A 24,169-nucleotide genomic window follows, 5' to 3' on the forward strand; every position below is an offset into this window, starting at 1 on the left:
CTCTGTTCATTTGTTCTTTTTATGTTACTTGTTTATATGAATATGATAATTTCCTCAAGAAAACACTGCTAGCACATTAGAAGTAGCAAATGTATTAATTTTCTTTGTCTTACCATCAAAACTCTGAGATATTTCTGTATACTGTAAACCACAATGATTTTGTAGTTCAAAATGCTCTGGACCTGAATGAACATAGAGTCAATATATTGTCTGAAGTGTCTGCTTGATGGTTCAAGACCCTTTGGACTGGTAAGATGAGACAATGATTGAGAAAGCGTGTTTGTTTAGAGACAGAAGCATTGGTACTAAATAATTTAGTTTGTTTTCTATAACGCATGGTCCCAGGAAATCTTTGTAATAGTGAGTCTGCCATATGTTTATTGCATATATTATGCTGATACTCTGGTTCCTGCACTCTGTTTTGCTACCGTGTCTTTTTCATTTAATGTGTGTGCATGTGGTACCTTGTTAAGTGGTAAGCGTATTGTCACTGAAACCATGTTTGCAACTGAGCCTAGAGTCCAGCTCTGTTAGTAAATCAATCTCCCTTCCTGAGTCTCTCACCAGGACACAGAACGGAATGTGCTCCTGCCATGTGGTCAGGGGGCTCTTAGGATGCAGCACTTAATCTGCCTAATCCAGAGCACGGGCTTTAATTGCACCGCTACTGTTGGAAGTGGCGTGTCTGTTATCCACTCACAGACGCTCTAATTAGTCCTCCTCCTCCTGCTGGATCCCCATGCTGATACTGAGCCACTTTCTGTCCCTTGGAGAGGCAGCTAGCTGGCAGAGTGTGGGAGGGAGATATTTATAGAAAAATGGGGCCTCACTTTGCCCTTTTTGGAGAGAGAATTATTAAGGATCTGTGCTACGCTGTCCCAGTTTCACCACGTTAGCTCTGCAGGCAGGGCTAGCTGGCCTTGCCAGAGATGCAGAGTCAACTCGACGAGCAGCAGCGCTGTGGCACTGTGTGCACAATCACCCTCTGCTTCTTCCTTTTTAGAACTGTGTTTTCATCTGCTCGTTTTTAAATGGCGCTTCTACGCATCCCTGGCGTTGATGGTAGCGGGCATTATGAAGGCGCCGGCCCTTGACCGCAAACGTTTGAGTGGAATATGTGGCGAACGCATTTAGGATACACTTAGGTGGGCTACGTGAACCGGATCTTTTTTCCCCTTACGGCTGTACACTTTGACGTTTGTTGTACAAAATGAAGAAATTCCTCCAGAACAAGAAAGGGAGATATTCCTTACGGCAAAACCAGAAGTCTGGCCCTCGCTATTCACCTAAAGATTTCTGTAAGTTTTTGCCAGTCAGACTCATTGTGTTTAATTGTAGTTATGTCAGTACTTACTTATGAACATTCTGAGGGTGCAAGAGAAATACATTCTTCTTTAAATGAAAGAATGTAATTAAAACTGTGTGTAGCTGTTAAAGCATGCATGGGTGTAACATTAACACATATCACCAGTTGCAATCATACATTTTAGTAGTTTAATCGTAGGTTAGTTAGTAACTCTTAGGTCCAGAGTTATTGTGTTGTTATTAACAAATTGTTTTCTTCATACAGTGTTATATGGTATTTTTGATATAGTGCTAAATATATTAAATGTAAGAAATATATTTTTTAGTATTGCATTCTTGTCACATCACTGGCAATGCAGTTCATCGGTAAGATTATACTTAATCTCAGAGTTAAACCTCAGAGTTAAGCATGTTAAGCCTCAGAATCAGTGCTTCTACTGTCCTGAATGCACAGCAACATGTATTTATAGCCTTTGTTCTAAATTGAAAAGTGAATATTTATACAGTAAGGACATGTGTTTTTACCATAACACTATCACATTCCTACATAAATGATTATTTATACAGTGAGACCCTGTGCTTTTACCACAACACTATCACATTCCTACATGAATAAATATTTATACAGCGATGACCTGTGATTTTATTGCAACACTCACATTCCTACATAAATGCGAGCAGCATTTGGTAAGACGTTTCTGATGTGTTGTAGAGAATGACGCTGTGGAACTGCCTGGCTGTGTTCTGAGTACAATGCTTTTGGATTCTTCAATGAGGTCAATGACACTAGAAGGTTTGAGGAGTCAACTGAGACTTGCAGGATGAGAGGCTGCATCTCACTTATGTAGGCCAATATTGTCATTTACAGAGCAAGTTGTGGCAACATCGGTGCATCTAGAGTTGAGGATTTGAACTGCTAGCATGGGTGCTTGACAAATAGCCAGTTATCCTGAAGAGACACTACAGTCTTTACTGAGATGCTGTTGAGAGCACAGGCCTGGAGTATAGGAGGTTGAAAGGCAAGCATTTCGTGAAGCTCCATCACTCAAACATTTATTTTAAAATAAGGAAGTTCAGCTTCTCTCCCTCCTCTGTTGCAGTCTTTACAATGCCAGCGTCCAACCAGGGCTGGCCAGAGGAGTTTGGCTTCCAGCTTGGAGGAAACGGTCCCAGCTACATCCTCTCTGTGGAGGAGGGGAGCAGTGCCCACCTGTCTGGCTTGCAGCCTGGAGATCAAGTGCTGGAAATTGAAGGGCAGGATGTCTCCACTCTCGGGACGCAAGCCCTCACCGCCTTGGCTCAGACCCAGAAGAACATCCCTCCAAGCATTGGGGTGGTCTCAAGAATCCAACAGGTCCGAGGATTTTAGGAAAGGACACAGGATGAGTCTTAACCTGTTTCGTTCATTGTAAATTTCAGTTTTGTTTTGTTTCCTCCACCTTTATCTTCTTATACTTTTGCCTTTCTTTCATTGTCTTCATCAGTCTGTAAATGTTATTTAGACCTTTTAAGAAACAGCAGTCAGTAATCCCTCATTCTCCACCTCTGCAGATGGACATCACTCCAGGCCCGGATGGTCGCTTTGGCTTCACCATAGTGGGAGACTGCCCCCTGCTGGTGGAGGACTGCTCTCCTTGCTCCCCAGCTGGCCGCAGTGGTCTGAGGGCAGGGGATTATGTCATGGAAGTGAACGGCATCCCCGTGAAACAGCACGAGATGGCGGCGGCGCTGATCAAGGCGTCGCAGGGCCGCACCCTGCGTCTGGGCGTGCTCTGCATGGGCGGGCGACAGAAGCGCAGCAGCATAGAGGACTACCAGCGGGGCAACGACGGAGTGCGGCTGGACCGCAAACACAAGGCGCTGGAGTTCAACAAGAGGGTGAGGAAATTCAACACGAAAGCGAGTCCTGCTCGTCTTCCGTTTGTGGAAATGTGAGGGCAAGGCCGTGTACACTACAGTGTTGTGGTTGGTGTGTGTTTCGCAACGTTATGCCTCAGATCGAGGAGGTGTTGGGGAATGACCCTGAGGTGAAGGAGAAACTGTTTGCCGTGCTCAAGCAGTTCGCTGCTGAGAGGAAGGTGGACTGGCTGGCGTCTATTCTTCCTGATGTCCTGACCACGGAGGAGCAGCAGCAACTCATTTCTAACATCAGGTAGCCATCCCACACTCTTCTGCACCTCTACTGTGTGCTAATTCTTAACCTCTATTCCAGCGCCTCTCTGACCTGAAATACTTTTCGCGTGTGGGCATTGCTGAATGACCACTAGAGGGCTGTGTTAATGCTTCACTTTCAGTGTGAATAAGATCATAATTAGAATGTAGTTTTTTTTACTTGGAATTTATTTGGTAATTACTTGTTACTTGTGTGCAAGGGCCTGTCTTTGGCTGAGTTTAGTACAGGATTGATTATTGGATGTCTGCATTTAGTAGATTAATGAATGGCTGTTTTACTCTTGGCCAATCTGCCTGGCCATATAAAGCTCTTTAGAGGAAGAAGTCTGTTACTATGTTCCCTCTGTTACTATGGTCCTCATGGATAATCCTTGGAGACTCCTGTGTGAGTTTAGCATGTCTATGAGTGAAATCCCCCTCTTAGTGTATATGTGCCTCAAAGCCAACTAGGTCTGTAGTTTAAGGCAGCATTGGCTACTGTGTATAATAGCTGATCCAGGGCTGGTAGTCCTTTGACCTACCTTTAGATTTAAGTTGTGTGTACAAACATTTTGTTCTCTTCTGTCACAGTTTCACACTTTGCAACTGAATCCAGTCTAAGAATAAGTTATCCCTTTCAGTTAAATAAAGCAAGATACCAAAGCCCTTTTAAAATAAAGATTGTTCACCTGCGACTAGAATGTAATAAAACAAACAATCTGTAAATTCTATAATTTGAACCTGTTTTGTACTAATAATTATGAAGCTATTTGACAGAGATAAAATCATGTCAGTTATTCCTCAGTGTAATACCTCATTTATACCCACTGTAAAATATTGAAGACAACGACCAGCACCATGGTTTTGCTTCAGATGTTATCTGGGATAACAGTCTGACTCAGTTCGTAACTGTTTTTAGAGGGGAATATAGGGAATGAAGCATTAGAGGTGTCAGGGGAGGGTCCCCCAGTAGTCGAATTTTCAGTCCCTGCATTTTGTCTTCATGGTGAACAGTAATCATTTGGGACTATGCACATGCTCAATGTGCTCATCAAATGGCAAATGTCGAGATCACTCAAAAAGGACCAATTAGCTACCCTAGAGCCTCTGTACTTACTTGAACACCCTCGCAGACCTGGAGTAGCTTTAAAACAAATCCCTTATGTATCTTCAGTATATAGTATTTACAACTCCCAAGCTGGTATCCTCAACACCTTCACCAAGTGGTAAAGGGGCACTAAAGCTATTTCAGGCTCCGTCGTGCATGACAGAACCAATGTGTCCGACAGTCGCTTCCTTTCAAACTACTGTCTGACACTATCAGACAGGGGAGAACACTGACGGATGATTCCGTGTGTATGTCCAACTTGCTGATATATTCCACACCAATGTGAAATAAGAGATTGCTGACATTTTCATTTAAAATACTTATATTCAGATGTTGATGTGGCACTGTCTTACAAACACCTGTACAGGCAAGGGTTCCTTTACCAGGTGGATCATAGGATTATGCAGACAAATGATTGGGGTAACTACAGAAAGACTACACTAATGAACACTTTGTAAGATACACTTAGTCAGTAGCTGTACTTGCATGTTACCATCGTTTCTTTGGTCAATTATATGTTCTGTTCAATTTCCTGTGGCCTCTTTAATGAAATACCCATTTTGAAAACTGAAAAGGTGATGGGGAATATTTTGTGTATATTATATATAAATGTATACGTTGTACAAAGTATGTTGTGTTTATAGCAGTATTTATTATTCATTCATAATAGTACCTCAGATACAGTCAGTCAGGTGACTTCAGAGTGCACGATTCATGACAGCAGTAGTGCATTACACTTAATCAGTCAACTCTAAAGTGAATGGCCTCTGTTTGGAACAGTTGCAGAGATGCTTTGGTTGAATTTCTTAATGTGAGAGTTTTTGCTTTCTGCTTCTTACCTACTGAACAAAATATGGGTCAGCGTTTCTACGCTTCTCTGAGTATATTACAGTTTTCCAATGGCCTACTGGGATATTAGCCCGTTCTCAATACTGCAACTCCGATTTAGATCATGATGAACAACAGTGTTTGCCACAGTCCTTGTTGTAAGCATAACATCCGCACTTAGTCATAGAGACATTAATGTATTAGGATGAGTTAAAAATAGCATAGACTTGTAAGACTGGAAAATATGTAAGTGATAATAATTACAGTACATTGCAGAAAAAAACATTATAGAAGGTTCAGAAATTGGTTAGTTCTGAAGGTTTTTCAGAAGGTTACTTCTAATGCCTTTCTGGCATTAGCTTTTTTGAGTGATGTCTTCATTGAATATAGGTACCACAGAGGCTGCTATACATTTACAGGCGCCAATATTTCATATTCCATTTCCACTGAATCCAGTTGACTGACTGCACCAACATCCTGTGCTGAGTGTATGTTGGTGGCGTTGATGGTGTTGAGGCCTCTTTTTGAGTGACCTGGTCTTGATCAAAGGATGAGTGTTACCTGGATAATTTTAATGTACATTTAAATATGCTTGTAATTATTATTTATGCAAACACATATGAATAGGCTTACAGCACCAACTAATATATACAAAATATTAATATATCACCTGCCCAGTTTGTAAAACAGGTTATTCATGAATATGGGACACTGAATACATGCAGCTAATTTTGGAAAACAGACGTACCACAAAAGGATTGATAGCACAAAGGCAGAACTATAGTGTATGTGTACTCAGTAAAGCGGTCATGTGAGCTGTTTTTGTATTATGTAAAATTAGCACCATATCCAAGAATTAGAGCTGTAGTTTCACTTTAAAAACCTCCGGAAGTTTACTTTTAAAGGCTGAGCAGGTTTCTCAGAAGCTCCAGGTTGGGTATGTTGAAACAGGCTTGGCCCAGAGTGCATCATATTATAACCTTGTTTGAAATGTTTATTCTATTAAACATTTTGGTCAGCACTAAATCATCCTACATTTATTCCTGGCTATTAATTTAAATACAGATAGAAGAGATAGTGAGAACTAAATACACTATAATTACACTACCTGTATCTGTATGCCCACTCTACTAACCATATCAGTGTCTTTTGGATACTAGCACCATTCTATGAACCTTTAATCTCTTTATTTTGCCATTAAACTAGTACATGAACCTTGATTAACCCTTGAATCCACGTCTCATATCCTGACATGCATACACTCTCTTGCTTGAATGATTGCACCCCCACTCCCCCTCAAGAATGATTTGCTTGGGGTGAGGCTTTAAAAAATGTTAAATAAATTTCAGATTGATGAAATTGAGACAGAATGATGGGAACTGCACACTACACCCACCATGTAAATCTAATAGAGTAGTTCATCTGGGTATTTTTTTGGATCTAGTGTCCTTTCTGACTGCGAGGGGACTATGACACAAAAACATTTGTATGGCAGCCCGACGTTTCTGTCTGTGTCTGTAGAAAATCTTATTCCTCAAGTGCCAAGAGCTGACAGTCATGACATGAGTACATCGTTCATGGTTGGAGTTGTGTGCAAGAGCATCTGAAGGCCAGTTCCTGAGGAAGCTGTGAATTGTTTTTGACTATAACATTGACATGGAAAAGCCTTTTCTATGAAGAGCACATTGGTTCTCTTCAGTGCCTCACTCTAAGATGCTGCTGTGCTTGGATTAAGCAGAAATTCAGAATGCATTCAGTGAAAATTTGCTCTACTATAGTCTAAGCACGAGTTTCACAATTGTCCAAGCAAGTGCCGTCTTGCTTTAAAAATGTCACATTTACATACTTTGACCTCAGTGAAGGTGGACACTATATCTTTACCTACAGTATATCGCAGTGAAAACCCATCTTCCAGTAGTACACGCTCCCCTGGAAATATCACCAGCATTCCCACAATTCGGTTATTTAAAGTTTGGTAATAGACTACAGAGACAATTTTTTTGTGTTAGACTCTCTTAGTCATCTCTTGTTTTCTCTTACTGTTTTTTTTTTGTTTGTTTTTTTGTTTTGGTTTTGCTTTTTTCTCAAAAAACTTCATCATTAGAGACCCGGGCACATTTAAATCTCTCCAATTTTCTCTGCATACATAATGACTGCCTGGCAGATGGGCACTGTGATACCAGCCTTCAGCAAATAAAAGTCCATTTTGCATTTCCCTAGACGCTGTCCAAGCATATCTGAAGGCAGAGTATCTCAGGAAGAACATAGCCTTTCAAATGTAATCATAGGCCAGCTGTTGCTAGGTGTTCTGGACACCTTTTTCAACATTGCTTTATTACACCAGCTTGTATCTTAGGAGTGGTGTAAATCTGGGATGTTACAGAGAAGGCAGAGCCAGTTAAGTAGAGAATGTGGGCAACAGTGTCTCTATTGGCAGTGCGGAGGAATGTCAGTCTTATAAACAAATGACATAAGGTGTAGGTCTTAGTTTTATTCAAGTAAACTGGCAGAAAGTTGGATACGGCCAAAGGAACTCCAGTCCTGCACATCTGACTCGTATCAAATTATGTTCAACATCCTCATTTACAGTCGTAAGAAATGTTAATACAGCCTTCCTCATTTTTTATATACATTGACATAGTTGTCGTTTGTAGGTTATATTAGTAATTTTTATAGATAGATAGATAGATAGATAGATAGATAGATAGATAGATAGATAGATAGATAGATAGATAGATAGATAGATAGATAGATAGCATTATTATTATTAATAATAGTAGTAGTAGTAGCAGCAGTATTAGTCTGAATCAATGGTTCCTACCACATCCATAGACAGCCATCAGAAAGCATCTGACTGATTTCAGGCACAATTGATGCACATTTTCTAAATCTGTATTCCAGCACTGTCCAAAGTCCATGCTTGTATTTCCAAGAACATCTTGTTGTTTGTGCTCTGTGGTTTATGAAATTATATTGTATTCCTGTTAAACAGAATCATTCTTTTACTAGGGAAATTCAGATTTTGAAAAATCTCCCGAGATATTGCTCACTTCCCACTGAGATGTAAACAGAGAGAAAGAGAGCGGGAGAGGGAAAGGGGGGAGAGGGAGAGAGAGGGAGAGAGAGAGGGAGAGATACTCCCACACCTTCGCAATTGCTGTATGCTGGTCTCTGTACTGAGAGGTTCTGCAGTCGTAGGTTTAGAAGAGAGCAGACACTGAAGCTGTTGCACGGTGGGATTCTTCATGCCTTTCTACAGAAATCTGTCTGCTGCAACACTTTGCCTGTAACATTTGGCTCAGTAGGAAACAAGAATTATTCAGAAGTTGTCCCTCTCAGTAGAAGCTCGACCATCATCTGCACTGCAGAAGGACAGCCTGCTCTACTGGTATTTACTGGATTCTTGTAGGGTAGCGTATAGATATATTTTTGAGGACCCTCTTGCTCCGATCAAAGGGATCAGTGCCTTGTGTACCTGTTGCAAGCCTCCTGCGGAGCACGACTGTGCCCTTCTGATGGGGACCATGGAGGGCTGAACCGATCCGGCAGCGGGACCACGAGCCCCTCCGCTCGCAGCTGAGTGCCTCCTGACCTCCACACTGCCTCTTTCACCCCCCCACCCCCAAACTCACCCCTCCTTACCCCTCGTCATGTTTGCCAGGATCTTCATCCCCAAGAAGCACCGGCAGCGTTTCGACGAAGCCGTTGCACAGAGCCTCCTCAATCGCGTGTGCCGCAGCAAGAGCCTGAGCGAACCGGGCCAGGGCCGTCTGCGGCGGAGCCGGAGCCAGGACCGCCATGAGCGGCCGCAGCCCTGCAAGCGGGCCAGCTCCGCGCCCAGGGACAGCGGGGAGGAGCTGGAGCGCGCACACAGGAAAAGCACAGCCGGGATCCCCAGCCTGCCCCCGACCGGACCCAACCAGAGGTTCGTACGTACCGGATGCCTCACAGAATCTCGATGTGCGCATACGCCCGATTCCTCAACCAGGGTTCCCGATTCGCTGTGAGGGTTGCGCTGAAAATATCGCCGAATGTTAGTTGCGCTAGGCAGCCGTTACCGTGGAACTGTGGGAAGACGGTGGAAGTGACATTCGTGGTGCTGAACAGGTTGTGCTTTACACTGGCGTCCTTCATCCAATGGGAACACAGTGTTCTCTGTGTTGCATGAATCCATGTGAACATGTATAATGTGTGAGGCTGAGGTGCTGCAGTCTGACTTGCCATGAAAACATCTATGTTTTCGCCTCCCAGCGTGTAAAATGTTGTGCGTAGGAGGGGGGTGTGTGTAGGAGGGAGAAGCACCCCTGACATATTTGCTTCACACTCTGCTTTCCAAGGTAGAATAAAGCTATGATAATTGCTTTAGGATTGTTTAGCATTGGTAGGATTGGGATCTCTCACTATACACACACACACACACACACACACACACACACACACACACACACACACACACACACACATACACACACACACATAATGCCTCACAAGTACAATGCCTCACAATTCCCACACCATGTTTTCTACACACCTCTGTTCAGCTGGCGCACTTAGCATTCCACATACAGGATACGTAATCATCTTAGAACCATGTAAACAGCAAAGTGGCCGTGAGATTAAGGGGAGATTATCACCTACGACCTTCCACTGGTGGTGTGCCTGCTTATCAATGCGACAGCTCCAGCCACACACTGGACATTTCCACAGAACGTTGTGCTGAGAGATGAACCTGAGATGAGTCCATGCGTACCATGTAAACAGCTAACTCTGGGCTAGCTGCCGTTCACATAATTCAGTGTCATTACTATCTCTGCTTACATCCTTGCAAATATGCTTTTAGGATGTTTGTTAGTCAAACGTGTACAGTTTGTCCTTTCAACTGATCTGAAATTCTTTTAGCATGATTTTTCCATTTTGCCTTTTAGTCTTTAGTCACAAAGCTCCTCAATACCCGGGGGGATAAAGGTAAATGAGCTCATCGTTAGCCTTAACTGATGTGATTCAGCGCCATAAGCAGCTTCGTTCTTCTCTATATCTGATCTGTTCCTGCCCCTCGGGGGTGCGTGTTTGTTTCTTCCCTGCTGATGACTCTATGCTAGCGTTTTCTGCAGATTAAATGTACTATTGATTACCTTCCCTTCAATGTAGCACAAATCTACATTTGGCTGGAGTGGCCTTTTCATATCAGTGCCGTGGGGGTATTGGGCAATGGCTCTGCGCTTTTCCCATCCCTGTTTACTCAACATCTTCAGTGTCTTCTCGAGGAGTTGCCACAGCAACCGTGCCGCACGCTCTTTGATGCTGAAATGTCAGCTGTTCTCTGTGAGGACATTGTCTCCTCTTAAATGCCTCGCGCTGCAGTGCTACTGTTTTTTCTGGCTAGTTTTCTGTTCAATGTTTTGCTTGCTGTGTGAACAGGCGATAAAAATGGAATCTGGAATAGACCTGTTTGTGGCTACATGATAGAGAACTTAGTGTCCTTGTTCATTTTGTGGAGATTTGAATGGGCATCACAGTAAATGTTACCTTAATGTGAAATCACAGTATATCTAAAACATACAGTGCCTTTATTTTTGACATTTTACACTAGCTGCATACTGACAGACCGAACATTTTACATTATAATATATCACATTATAATATATCATATAACATATGGTGTGTATATCATATAACATATGGTGTGTGTGATCTTTGAGAGCTATTTACTAGAGCCACATTCGATCACAATACACTAAACAAATGATAACAATCCAGTTTCTTGTCTAAATGCTTCAAAACAAATGAGACCTTTGATTATCAGACTGCTATTGTATGTCCTTCTGCATCGCAGTGCCTCACAGCAAACACACTTCAAAGCACACGACAGCTTCACTGGACATCTATGCAGGATTTTATCCCTAACAGGAAATGCCTCATTATGTCTTCATCATGTTTTTTTTCCCATTGATGGTTTGTGCCGTCAAGGACCATCCGTGTGTACAGAGGAAAGAAGAGCTTTGGGTTCACTCTCCGAGGCCATGCTCCTGTGTGGATCGACTCAGTCATCCCAGGTATGTACCATGCTCCAGGTTCCAGATTCATTTGCTATTATAAAGTAAAGCTCAAACCAATCAGGAGGTACATACAAGCGAAGCATTTGTTCAGAAGAATCATTCAACACAACACTCAGCTGTAGTGTTACGTCATTACTGTAATATTAGTCATTTTCTGAAGTGCACTGTAATGACCAAAGCCTAAAAGATACAAAACAATGGAGGAAGAGGATGGAGTGGGTTGTGATATTGCTAAGTCCTGTGTTGGGTACGTGGTGTATGGAAGTGTGGAAGACTTGTGCATGCAGGGCAGCAGAGGGGGTGGTGAGTGTGTGAGTGTCTGCGTGACGTTAGTCGCCCACTTCAGGTCTGGGCAGAGGGTAGTTAGCACTGACTCAGCCAGGCCATGTGGGCCTGCTTATGGATATAATGTAGGCGTCTAGTATCGTGATCAACAATCTGATTACGTGCCCTTACACTCAGGAATCTTCAGGTTTTAGACATCATCCTTAACTCTTGGAAGAGCACAACACTGCCCATTATAGTGATTTCCTAGGTTTACCATTATTTCATCGGCTCTTGCAGTACAATATCCAATAAATTGTGTTAAACCAGTACTAAATTCAGCAATGCAAACATCCAGGGGACATCCCTGAATCCTCACGCAATTCTCACCTACCAATTCCTTAGACTGCTGTAACACGTGTGCCCTGATACATCAGGTGAACTCGAGTGTGGGGGCACAGCTGTGCACACCGTTTGTTTGGGGTTGATGCTTTTCTCATTATCCCTTCTCCACCTCCAGACAGCCCTGCGGAGGAGTGCGGTCTCAAACCGGGCGATCGCATTCTGTTTCTCAATGGGCTGGATATGAGGTGAGAGCTTCTCCATTTGGCTCAGGGCTTTTTTTTTTTGCTGCAGTGCTGTGCAATCAGATGAAACCACAGCAGTGTATAGGAACCTCCAGCTGTAGTGCATGATTTAAGCAAGGGACCTGGACAAAACTGCTCCACAGAGACTGTTTTATTTAACATTTCCTTAACTGGTCTTGTAACAGTCTTGAAATAATACAATTTGGATTCTAGTTAAAAATGATTGAACAGTCTGTTTCAGTCTTGTGAGTGGCCTCATGATTAAACCTCATGACAAGACATTTTCAGTGAGGTGATTTCTGTGGCTGTGTACTGTTTAATATATCTGGGTTAAAAATACCTATGCTTGTTTCTGAACCTTTTCAGTCACTAAATGACTAAAATATCATTCTACATTTATTCATAATGAATGCATGTACTATTCTAAATGAGTGTAAACAAAACCTGCTGTAAAAGGAGCATATTATAATATTATATATATATTAGTGCCGTCAATATTAACGCGTGAATTGTAGTGATTAATTTGAAAATTTTAACGTGTTTAAAAAAATATCGCGATTAACGCATATCTGGTCATTTTCTTCCTGTGGAAAGCTGACCTGTGACCTATGAGGTTTACCGCCAAACCAGACTATCCGAAATGCCATACTTCCCTCCTATTCAGTACGCCAAAGTAGTACGAGTTAACAGGTAGTATGTCCGAGGTTATGAAAACTGCCCAGTACTGAAAGAACGCACTGCTTTAACTGTTGGGTAGAATGTACTGCATTGAAATCTAGTGCCTACTGCAGGGATGGGCAACTGGCGGCCCGCAGGCCGCACTGAGTGAGGACGAGGGCCGTGTGCCGGGACGAGGGCCGCCAGTTGCAAATAGATCGATAATAATTTAATAATTAAAAGAAAAAAAAACGATAGAGCAGGACTTTTTTGTTCTTGTCACGTAGGGCTACGCACCCCTCTCCCGTGTCGTTTCTTGCCTGGTTATCCCGCCCTGCGTGTCTGTTGCACTGGTTTCCCTCTGTCTGCCACGCACGTGTCGTCATTGTGTTCAGTTGTGTCTAGTTTAGTCCTGTGTACTTGTATCTCTGTGTTTTGCCCGTTGTCGGTTATTTGTGGTTTGTTCGGTTTTGTGGATTATCTCTGTCATCGAAGTTCTGGTATTTTCCGTCTCCGTTGTGTTTCTCCATTGTGAATGGCTCTCCTGTTAGGACTCCTGCCTGTCCTGTTGACCACTTGGACGGCTCTCCCGTTTTGACCCGTGCCTGTACAAACGACTTCGCCTATGGAATTCCCCTTATTAAATCTCACTCTTCTCAGCGTTTGTGTCCGCCTCCTCGCTCCGCAGCGTGCTACGCGTTACAGTTCTTTGATATGAAGGAGTTCAAATTCCTTTTTGCACTTTTTTATTAAGCAAATGTTTTGTCTTTGTTGCTTATTAAGGACAAGTTAATGCATTTATATGCAGAAAATAGATGCATATAAACATACAGATCTTAATTCATTCAAAATGTGTTCTAATTGAGAATAATTTGTAGTGTCTTTCATAAGTGTGTGGTCATGTGGCCCTCCAATAATAGTGCTGAAAAAATGTTGGCCCTCTTTATCATGGAAGTTGCTCATCCCTGGCCTACTGCTTAAGTACGGCATTTCGGATTCAGCCAAAGATGGCGTTTTAGGTGGAAAGTTTTCCTGAAAACAAAAGTAATTTGCACAGTTTGCAAAGCAGAATTGAATTATGACAGAAGTAATTCATCTTTGACATATCACCTCAAAGCAAAACACCCTACCGAAATTATCTCTTTTTAAAATCTTTTCTTGTTCTTTATATTTTGCACCGTTGCTACTGACTTTGTCGGAAATTCAACTAGCACATAGTTCACAAGAGATAATCTGTGTTAAAAGTTGAAAAAAATTTCTATTAAACAAATAAACTTGAAAATGAATATAAGTACATTGTGATCATCATCTTATAATGATTTTTTTATTTTAGATTTAAATATATATTACTAAAAGCATCAGTCATAAGGAAAATTGTGATTAATCGTGATTAAGCACAGCAAATTGTGCGATTAATTCGTTTAAAATATATATATATACTATATTGCCAAAAGTATTCGCTCAAACTTCCTTGACTCACATCTCACATATGGGCTTAAGTGACATCCCATTCCTAATCCATAGGGTTCAATATGGCGTGGGTCCAACCTTTGCAGCTAGAACAGTTTCATCTCTTCTGGGAAGGGGCTGTCCACAAGGTTTAGGAGTTTGTTTATGGGGGTTTTTGACCATTCTTCCAGAAGCGCATTTGTGAGATCACATATTGAACGAGAAGGCCTGGCTCTCAGTCTCCGCTCTAATTCATCCCAAAAGGTGTCAGGTTGAGGTCAGGCCAGTGCAGGCCTGTCAAGTTCATTCACACCAGACTCTGTCATCAATGTCTTTATGGACCTTGCTTTGTGCGCACAGTCATGTTGGAAGAGGAAGAGGCCAGCTCCAAACTGTTCCCACAAAGTTGGGAGCATGGAATTGTCCAAAATGTCTTGGAATGCTGAAGCAGTTGGAGTTACTTTCACTGGAACTAAGGGGCCAAGCCCAGCTCCTGAAAAACAACCCCCTCCACCAAACTTTACACTTGCCACAATGCAGTCAGTTAAAGGTATAACTGCCAAATGGCAGTGGTTTGGTAAGTATCCTTTGCTTGGCAACCACCAAACCACTTAGTGGCTGAGTTGCTGTAATTCCCAAATACTCAGATTTTCTTATAATACAGCTGAGAGTTGACTGGGGAATATTTAGGAACGAGGAAATTTCATGACTGGATTTTTTGCACAGGTTGCATCTATCACAGTTCCACGCTGGAATTCATTGAGCTCCTGAAAATGACACATTCGTTCACAAATTTTTGTAAAAACAGTCTGCATGCCTAGGTGCTAAATGTTATATGCCCGTGGCCCTGGAAGTGATTGGAACACCTGATTCTGATTATTTGGATGGGTGAGTGAATACTTTTGGCAATATAGTTTGGCAATATAGGCTTTGGCCTATATAATAAATCATGTTTATATTATGATATTGAGTTACTCCTAAGGAAAGGGATTAGCGAAATACAGTATTTCATTATTATGATTAAATGATTTATGATTATGATGATTATCATGATTATGACAACAATAATGTTTAGCTGTGACATTGAATAAATCTTCTGGCGTCCTTCTTGAATGCCTTCAAGAGTTTAATAAGGGCAGTTTAAAAGCCCACTAGGGCAACAACAGCACGCTAATTGCACGTTTCTGGTGCGCGTTCAGGAACTGCTCCCATGAGAAGGTGGTGTCCATGCTGCAAGGCAGCGGCGCCAATCCCACTCTGGTGGTGGAGGAGGGGCCGGCGGAGTACGCCACCTCGGACTCCGAGCCAGAAGACACGCCCCCTCCGCCGCGCTCCATCTCGCCGGCGCTCAGCTCCCTGCAGTGGGTGGCCGAGATCCTGCCGCCCAGCATCCGTGTGCATGGCCGCACCTTCAGCCAGCAGCTGGAGCACCTGCTCACGCTGCAGGAGAGATACACCATCTGCAAGGCCCTGGAGACCTTCTTCCAACACAGGTTACAACCTCTGCTGACCCCCGCGCATTTCTGTGTACTGCATCTTGCTCTTTTTGGAGTGTGTTAGCACATGTGGCCTCAGCACACATTATATTAGACTTTTACTGTTAGGGTTAGGTGTGTGTGTATTGGCCGGAATTGATGTATTATGCTGTGCTTGTGTTAATCTGCAATTACGGGAATGATAAAAGCGATGGTAAAGGACTGAAGGCAGAGCTCATTAACACCCAGAGAGAGTAACCACAGTTTTAGTACACATGTCAGTGCAGAGTGTTCCCTCTGCATGGAGCATATCTGCAGCCCCACGCTCCTGAAGACAATGTGCAAAGCATTCAAAAATAGCTGCCTCTCCAGGCACAAATGGATGCTCGCAGCCAATATGGAACGATCTACGTGGGTTCTTTTTGGATTTCCTAAATAACCTGCAGCCACACTGGGCTCAAATACGGGGAGCGTGCTCTCTGAATGTCTCTGAAAACAACGCCCTTCCCCGCCTGTCTGGCATCCAGGAATGTGGACACGCTGATTGTGGACGTGTTTCCAGTGCTGGACACGCCCGCCAAGCAGCTGATCTGGCAGTTCATCTACCAGCTGCTGACCTACGAGGAGCAGGAGCGCTGCAGGAACAAGATCTCCCGCTTCCTGGGCTTCAAGTGTGCAGGTGTGATGTGAGCCGTCCTCAGGCATCTTTCCAGCCATAAAGCCGCTCGTATAGGGTTTGGCTGAATACTGTGTGTTTGGCTGTGTGTGTGTGTGTGTGTGTGTGTGTGTGTGTGTGTGTGTGTGTGTGTGTGTGTGTGTGTGTGTGTGTGTGTGTGTGTGTGTGTGTGTGTGTGTGTGTGTGTGTGCATAACAGAGCCTGATCTGGCTCCTGAGAATCACAGGCGCAGCAGCTCCATGAGGGTGACTGGAACGTCCCACCGAAACAGCGTGAGAGAAAGAAGCTCGGATGACTGCATCATCGGCACCCATCTTGGAATGGGTGAGTCGTGCACAAGACTTGTCAATGCTGCGGCTCCTGCCGACACAACATACAAAGACCGCATTAATGAGGTTCACCTTAGCCGTGGTGTGTGTGCCGCCACCAATACCCAGACCCAGCTTCTCATCCCTTCACTCTTATGGAGCTGTAAACAAACAGCCATTTTTGGGTCTGATGTTTACGGTTCAATAACGCTTCTGCCGTCAGCTGGGTCTGCTGTCATGTGGTTGTACTGTTTTCCAGTCCGCTAACTTCACCACCAAAGCAAGCTCCCGCCAGATCGCCGCTGGTAATTGCTTTGGGAGGCCGTGGGCTTGCTTTGGCGCTGCCATGTGCTGGACATTGCTCTTCCTCTGCCTCAGGGACTTTCACTGAGCCTGCAACCCCAGGAGAGAGACAGTGTGGGGATGGTACCTCCTTTCCAGAGTCCCCTGATTTGAACCATGTGGGTACCATTTGGCACTTGTCGAGAACCTCTTAAACTTTCACCATCGCGTTTGTCACGTCATTGTCATCTAACCACGCCATCACCTGTAGATATCAGGGGTGTACACAGAGCTGGAGAGGGCATGTGTGGGGAAGAACGCCAAGCCACTGCAGAGTCACTCCTCGCCCGGGACTGAAAGTATGGGCCATGTCAAGAGCCATGCTCTCACCCGCTCCTTCACACATGCTAACACAGGTACATGCATAATTCCAACCGGTGCTTCTGAAATGAAACGAATGGGTGTTATTTGGTGAGGTGATGTGCAGCAGAGCCAGGACAGTGTGAGACAATTCCACCACGGGCAAGGCAAATGTGATAATCACTGTTTGATTGAAAACTAAAAAAGTTTAGTCTCTAGAAAAATATATGTGCTTGCTAGAGGTTAATTAAAGATTTGATTCTTTTTAACTTGCTTTATCCCTTTGCTTCTTTTGTCTCTGAAAGTTATGTAATTTCTGTAGTCTTCCACCAACCACTTAAAAGTATTTTGTCCCTTACAGGGAACCGTAAGTTGGGCCTGTCTCTGTCGTGGAAGGAGCCCATGTCCAGCCATCAGTATGAGCCATACCAGCCGACTGTCCCTTCTCCAGGAAGCATGGACTCCAACCCCTACGTCAGCCTGGACAGCCCCCCTGCCTCTCCTCATCACTCTGATGATGCTCCTAGTCCGCAGTCCCGGCGCAGGAAGCTCTTCACATTCTCTAGACCCCCCCGCAGCCGAGACACAGACAAGTTCCTAGACGCTCTGAGCGAGCAGCTCGGCCATCGTGTCGCCATTGTAGATGACTTCATAGGAGGCGAGAATGACTATGAAGAGGTATTTGCATCAAAAAACCCCAAAGTCCCTGTAGCGATATCTTACCGCTCAACTTAGATTGACATGCTGCAACGCAGCATGATTGTGGGAAGTTATATGAGATTGAAATATGGTTGTCGTCCCATTGCCAGATGAGTTTCCAGGATGATCAAGAGAATACCCTGCCCCATGAGCTTAGCAGTGCCAGCAGTGAGGATCACAGCAGCGAGGACTCCTCCATGAGCTACTCATCTGGATCAGACCACATCCCACCTCCTCCACAGAGTCCCCCTCCTCCACCCCCACCTGTCCAGTTCACTGACCCACCCTCGCCTATCTGCCTCACCCCACAGCACATGCCCCAGCCACCCCCCGCCTTCCAGAACCATCCCATCATAGCTCCTCCCCCACCCCCGCCCCGCTTTTTCCTCTCCAACCGGCCGTTGCTGCACAAAGTTCTGCCCACGCGGGAGGAGGCCAGGTTGCAACATGTCCAACCGCGGGAGCCCCATCCTCAGCCCACCGTTCAGCCCAGTCGACTGCTACACCACCCCAAGGCCCACCCCATCCTGCAGTCCTCTCCCCGTGCATCCACACAGGTGCCACACGGCTTGCCCCGCCCCCCTCTGCGCCACCAGGCTCAGTCTGTTTACCAGAGTGAGCCAAGTTCCTCCCCCAGGATCTCTCCCAACCCCCAAGCTCAAAGCCATTCCCCCCAGCCTTCCCAGAAGACCTATGAGAGCACCCTCTTGAACAAGACACCACCCCCTCCCCCACCACCATTGCCCCCACCCTGTGACCCTCCACCTCTTCCAAAGTCCAGCCCTCATGCTTCTGACACCAACCACATGAGTGTTAAGAGACTCCGCTGGGAGCAGGTTGAAAATTCAGAGGGCACCATCTGGGGAGAGGTAAGTTAACATTGCATATTTTTCACAATATGGTTCAAGCTCAAGTGTAAACACGGATAGTATAATAATCTGATATTGACTGATCCTGTCAGCTTGGCGACGACCCTGATTATGGTAAACTGAGTGACATGGTGAAATACCTCGATTTGGAACTGCATTTCGGCACGCAAAGGAGTTCTAGTAGGTTCAGAATGTTTTTTATTTGCGCATGCAAATATGTCACTTTACATGTATCCATGCCATCAGATAACTACTAAAAACATCTCTGTTGATTGCTCATTGTAATACTAGAGTCCTTTTAGAACCTTTGTATTTATGCTTGAAATGCAGATTTCACATGTGTTGCCTATGTTTGTGGTTTCTCAGCCCATCATGTTTGCCATGTCTCATGGAGCCCTTTCAATCTCTCTCCACCATCCTCTCCTTCCTCACTCGCACCTTACTTCCTCTCCTATTTGTCAAACCTCCCATTTATTGTCTCCACTGCTGGTGCCAGGAGAGCTGATCCTTACAATGTAATTAAATGTGTCAGTCTCTCTTCCAGAGCCCACCTTTCCGCTTGACAGCTTTAAAAAGAAAGACGTGGTCGAGATTCTCTCTCACAAGAAGGCCTACAATGCTTGTGAGTATAGCTGGTGCCGGTTTTACAGGGGGCGTTCTCTGACTATACCATAAGTTGACTCAGAAAACCTGCAGAAAACACCTGATGGTTGTGCTGATGTAAATAACCAAAGTAAGTCAATTATGTATGAGAAATAACATATGCTCAAGAGACTTCAACACAGATGTGCATGTTGCCCCAGTCAGAGTGTGTTGGAAAGAGAAGCAAACAAGTGTCTCATTGCTGCTGATTTTCATTTTGTTTTGTTTGGCATGGATGGGGATCTCCCCATTATGTATTCCCAGATTTTAAAAGATTAGTGGCACACATAACGAAAAAAGGAATGGGGATGCAAAAGCATCTTCTCCTCCTCTGCCGAGGAGCAGGGCACTCTCTTCCGGCCACAGGTCAGCTGATGTGCCAGTGTTCTCTCCCCAGCCATCCTCATCGCTCACCTGAAACTGTCCCCAGTGGAGTTGCGCCAGGCACTCATGACCATGACCACACAGCGCCTGGAACCTGCTCACATCAAGCAGCTGCTCCTCTACGCCCCCGATGACGAGGAGGTCAAGCAGTTCCAGCACTACAACCAGGACCCTGCCAAGCTCACCGAACCTGACCAGTTTGTCCTTCAGGTACAGAGTTCCTTCCTGTGGTAGACGTCACCATCACAAAAAAAAGAAAAAAGGAAGAAGATGAAGAACTGCTAAGAGTTGTATGGAAATGTAGAGTGCCTGTTGTTAATTATTGAGATTTACTCCTGCACATGTGTGTTCCAGATGTTGCTAGTGCCTGAATATAAAACCAGATTGCGGAGCCTCCTTTTTAAGACCACTCTGCAGGAGAAAACCGAAGAAATGCGGGCTGGCTATGAATGCATCTACAAAGCCTCCTTAGAGCTCAGAAACAGCAAGAAACTGGCAAAGATCCTGGAGGTAAGGTTGTCAGACATCACCTAATGAATGATATAGTATGTTAATATGCATTAGGGTTTTGTGTTATATTTTAAAAATCATTTGAATGTTTTGTTGCAGTTTGTCTTAGCAATGGGGAATTACCTTAATAATGGCCAGCCCAAGACAAATAAACCCACAGGCTTCAAAATCAACTTTCTTACTGAGGTATTGTAGTTATGAACATGAACTGTCACCTCAAAGATACCTTACAGTGCTTTATTTCGACAACATTTTTTTACTATTAATATTAAGCCTAGTAAACCTTGTTAATAATTAAAAAAATTAACATGTGGTGACGCATCAGAATGTACAATGTCCAATGATAACAGTGTTCATTTTATTTTCCCACAGCTTAGTACAACAAAAACAGTTGATGGGAAGTCGACCTTCCTCCATATTTTAGCCAAATCTCTATGCCAACATTTTCCAGAACTTCTAAACTTTGCAGGAGACCTTATAACAGTTCCACTTGCTGCCAAAGGTAAATACTTAGTGCCATCAATGCCATGTTTATATCATATGCGTTTATACCACACAAGCTTTCTATTTTGCTATTGGTGCTGGTGGTGTTGCTGTTGCTATAATTAAAGAGCTCAACTTTGACTGGCATCTCATAGCAAGGTCAGGTCCTATTCAGCTGAAATATTCTTTTATGTGCCTTCAGTCAATCAGAGAACCATTACAGCAGACCTAAGTGATCTCCACTCAACCATCAAGGAAATCAGGACAACTTGTCTGAAGATCCCAGCCACAGCGGAGGATCGGTTTGCAACAGTCATGAGTGTATCCTCTTTTACCATTATACTCTTAGAACAAATGGATTAAATACAGAGCATCAAGACTTATTTTATGGTACCCAGTTGGTAGGATGAATTTTCAGTCTTGCTGTCTTCAGATGTTGAGTGAAAACTCATCTCTTTGAAAAATAACTTAATTGAACCTAATCAGGCCCTTGCAAAGATTATTTAATTTGCACCTGTCTAATTAAAAATTGTCTAATTTAAGTGATTTCTCTTGTGCTGTGCATTGTGCTATATTTTATAGCTTCATGTTGTAGCTCTTTGTCTTGGCTCTGGTGTCTTGCTGAAGGGTTTTTTCTGACCCTAACCTGTGTGTACTGGCTAAAGTTTAGTTGAATAAACAACTAAAACAATTTTTGTAAGTTGCCCTGGATACAAGTTCCATAAATGTAAATGTAAATTTACAAGATAACATTTTGTCTGTGGAAAGGGCTAAGAATGGGTTTTAAAATCCATTAAAAAAATGTTTCACTGTACTCCCACTATTCTTTGAAAAGTTATTTATGTAAAATATTTGAACAATTTAAACAAGCATTATTAAAAAAAAAAAAAAAAACATAATTTAAACATTTTATTTAAACATCATCTCATCATCTCTATTGTCTCTCCTGGTTTATTATATAGTATATAAAACCTAAATATTTTGATTGTGTTCAGTGTGATCGATCCAATTCATGTAGCACAGTACTCAACTCTAACAAAATAGTGTTGGATTTTGAAATCACTGGTAATTGACTGAATGGACCCGGTTGCATCATATATCAATCCTATCTAACAGAAGGGTGGAATCTGTAGGAATCGCACTTCAAGAAATGTGAGATCAAATTGCATTTACCCTTGAGTTAAGTACCAGTGATTGCAATGCCTAGGACTGAAATTTGGTTCAAGAGCCAAAGTTGAGCACCACTGACGTCAAAGAATATGCATGTATTGATCTCTTGACCTTGGAATCAGAGCTTCCTGGAAAACTCTCATCCAGCCGTGCAGTCTCTGGACTCCCTACAGCAGAGAGCCATGGATGAATTTGGAAGGGTAGCCTCATACTTTGGAGAGGACAGCAAGGCCACCACCACTGAAGCCTTCTTCGGCATCTTTGCAGAGTTCATCTCCAAGTTTGAGGTGAGCCATGCCTGTACAAACACAGGAGAAACAGCAGCATCACCTGACTTTCGCAAACATTTGGTACTAGAATAAGCAATGCTAGGGACACCATTTCCAAGATGTTTGACTGCCTGAACTAAAGTGATCAACATCGACAAGTTTTTAATCAAGACATCATTTATTTTACAGAGAGCACTAAGTGAAACCCAGGCAACAGAGAACCCCAAGAGTCCTCGCATTGCCTCGCCCTTAGCCTGGTGAGACCATGCCTTACAAATGCTGCTCTCTCTGGCTAAGAGCCTCCATGTGCCAAGATCAGAACTTCATGATACTGGAAACAAAGAACTTAATCTTACATTAAAATTTATAACTGAGTTATTTATAACAGAGTTAAAATGATCTTCGATATAAAAGATATATATTTTATACAGCTCTAGAGACATTTAATTAAAAATATATCTAAGTATATGAAGTATGCTTGAACTATATGAAATATACAGATTAATTATATGAAAGTGTTCCCAGATTTCCAGCAGAAAATAGAATGTAATGGGAATGTCAGCACTTTAGGTGTCTTTCACCCACAGATGATGAAACAATGGTCAGCTCTTTAAAATTATTTACTGGTAAATATAAACCAAAAACTGAACAGTTCCATGCAGGAAGACCACAATAATGCAAATGAGGGATGGGTGTTAATCATCAGCATGTCAAATGTACTTTAATATCTAAATGTTAAAAAGAGACATTTCTGCTCAGCGTTGTTGTCACTATTGGTTTCCAAGAGCACACCCGTCCTATAAGACGGCCACACTATGAACGCACAGTTCGGCTGATCAGTGATGAAGCTATTTATGATCAGTGATGAAGCTGTTTGAGAACCTACAGTGCGTCTTATAAAACTGATTGTCATCTATGATTCTTCTTGCTGTGACGACTCAAACTGGAACGCATAGGTACAAATGTAGTCTCTATGAAAAGGCACTGTGTTTACATCCTGTTTGTTTCATGTTTACATAGTGAAATTATTATGCAGCTTGGCTTGACTAAAGGTCAACTTGTCACTGAAATATCGTTTGATATAGCATTAATGTTCTTTCCGCCTGATGTCTTGTGTTCCGAGAAATTTGAGTAGCCTACATATTAAATCCAAATGCATGGTTTTGCTTCTTGCCTGTTCTTGTGTCAAAACATTTGTCAGTCCTCCTTTCTGCAAGCCAGAGACAGTATTCAGAGAGATACAACTTCAATCTGCATGTAGCATTGTATTTCTTTTTGTTAATATAATATCGATGTTGTTAGCCTATTCTTGGTGTAGGCCTACATCTGTTTGTTTTATTTGTTCATTATTTCACCATTAATTAGTTGGATTAGAATTATTATTTGTGTGAGTAGCATTATATTTATCCTGTTTAATTATTTCGGCTTCGATTTCTATGGGCCACATATTGATGCATTTTATTCAGTCGTGTAATTTATATTGCCTGAATAAACAAACCTAACGACAATCATAAGTCAATGTCTGTTTAATCAGTCTTTTAGCTTACTTGTGTTTTATATTTATATATTATTCTGATTCTCTTGAAGATTAAATGTGAATGCTTATTTTTTATTTGATAGACTAGCCTATAATTAAA

General features: G+C 43.0%; 1 protein-coding gene across 4 annotated transcripts; it reads left to right on the forward strand.

The window, feature by feature from the left end:
- Window positions 1-625: 625 nt before the first annotated feature.
- grid2ipb (glutamate receptor, ionotropic, delta 2 (Grid2) interacting protein, b) lies at window positions 626-24,034 on the forward strand. Of its 4 annotated transcripts, none has more exons than XM_077000300.1 (23): window positions 626-1,298; window positions 2,406-2,659; window positions 2,857-3,183; window positions 3,303-3,457; window positions 9,054-9,317; window positions 11,360-11,445; window positions 12,233-12,302; window positions 15,605-15,898; window positions 16,408-16,559; window positions 16,755-16,880; window positions 17,243-17,325; window positions 17,418-17,562; window positions 17,868-18,184; window positions 18,316-19,074; window positions 19,167-19,254; window positions 19,619-19,696; window positions 20,114-20,310; window positions 20,455-20,610; window positions 20,710-20,796; window positions 20,983-21,112; window positions 21,296-21,414; window positions 22,386-22,550; window positions 22,722-24,034. In XM_077000300.1, the coding sequence occupies exons 1-23, from the start codon at window positions 1,211-1,213 to the stop codon at window positions 22,791-22,793; spliced, it is 4,212 nt and encodes a 1,403-aa protein (XP_076856415.1). In that variant the 5' UTR covers window positions 626-1,210; the 3' UTR covers window positions 22,794-24,034. The 4 variants fall into 4 exon arrangements, with proteins under 4 accessions (XP_076856415.1, XP_076856416.1, XP_076856414.1 ...); XM_077000301.1 differs by having other exon boundaries at window positions 627-1,298; window positions 2,174-2,659; window positions 19,607-19,696; XM_077000299.1 differs by having other exon boundaries at window positions 627-1,298; window positions 19,607-19,696.
- Window positions 24,035-24,169: the final 135 nt, after the last annotated feature.

Source organism: Brachyhypopomus gauderio, chromosome 3 (genome assembly GCF_052324685.1).
Source record: "Brachyhypopomus gauderio isolate BG-103 chromosome 3, BGAUD_0.2, whole genome shotgun sequence".
Classification (NCBI taxonomy): domain Eukaryota; kingdom Metazoa; phylum Chordata; class Actinopteri; order Gymnotiformes; family Hypopomidae; genus Brachyhypopomus; species Brachyhypopomus gauderio.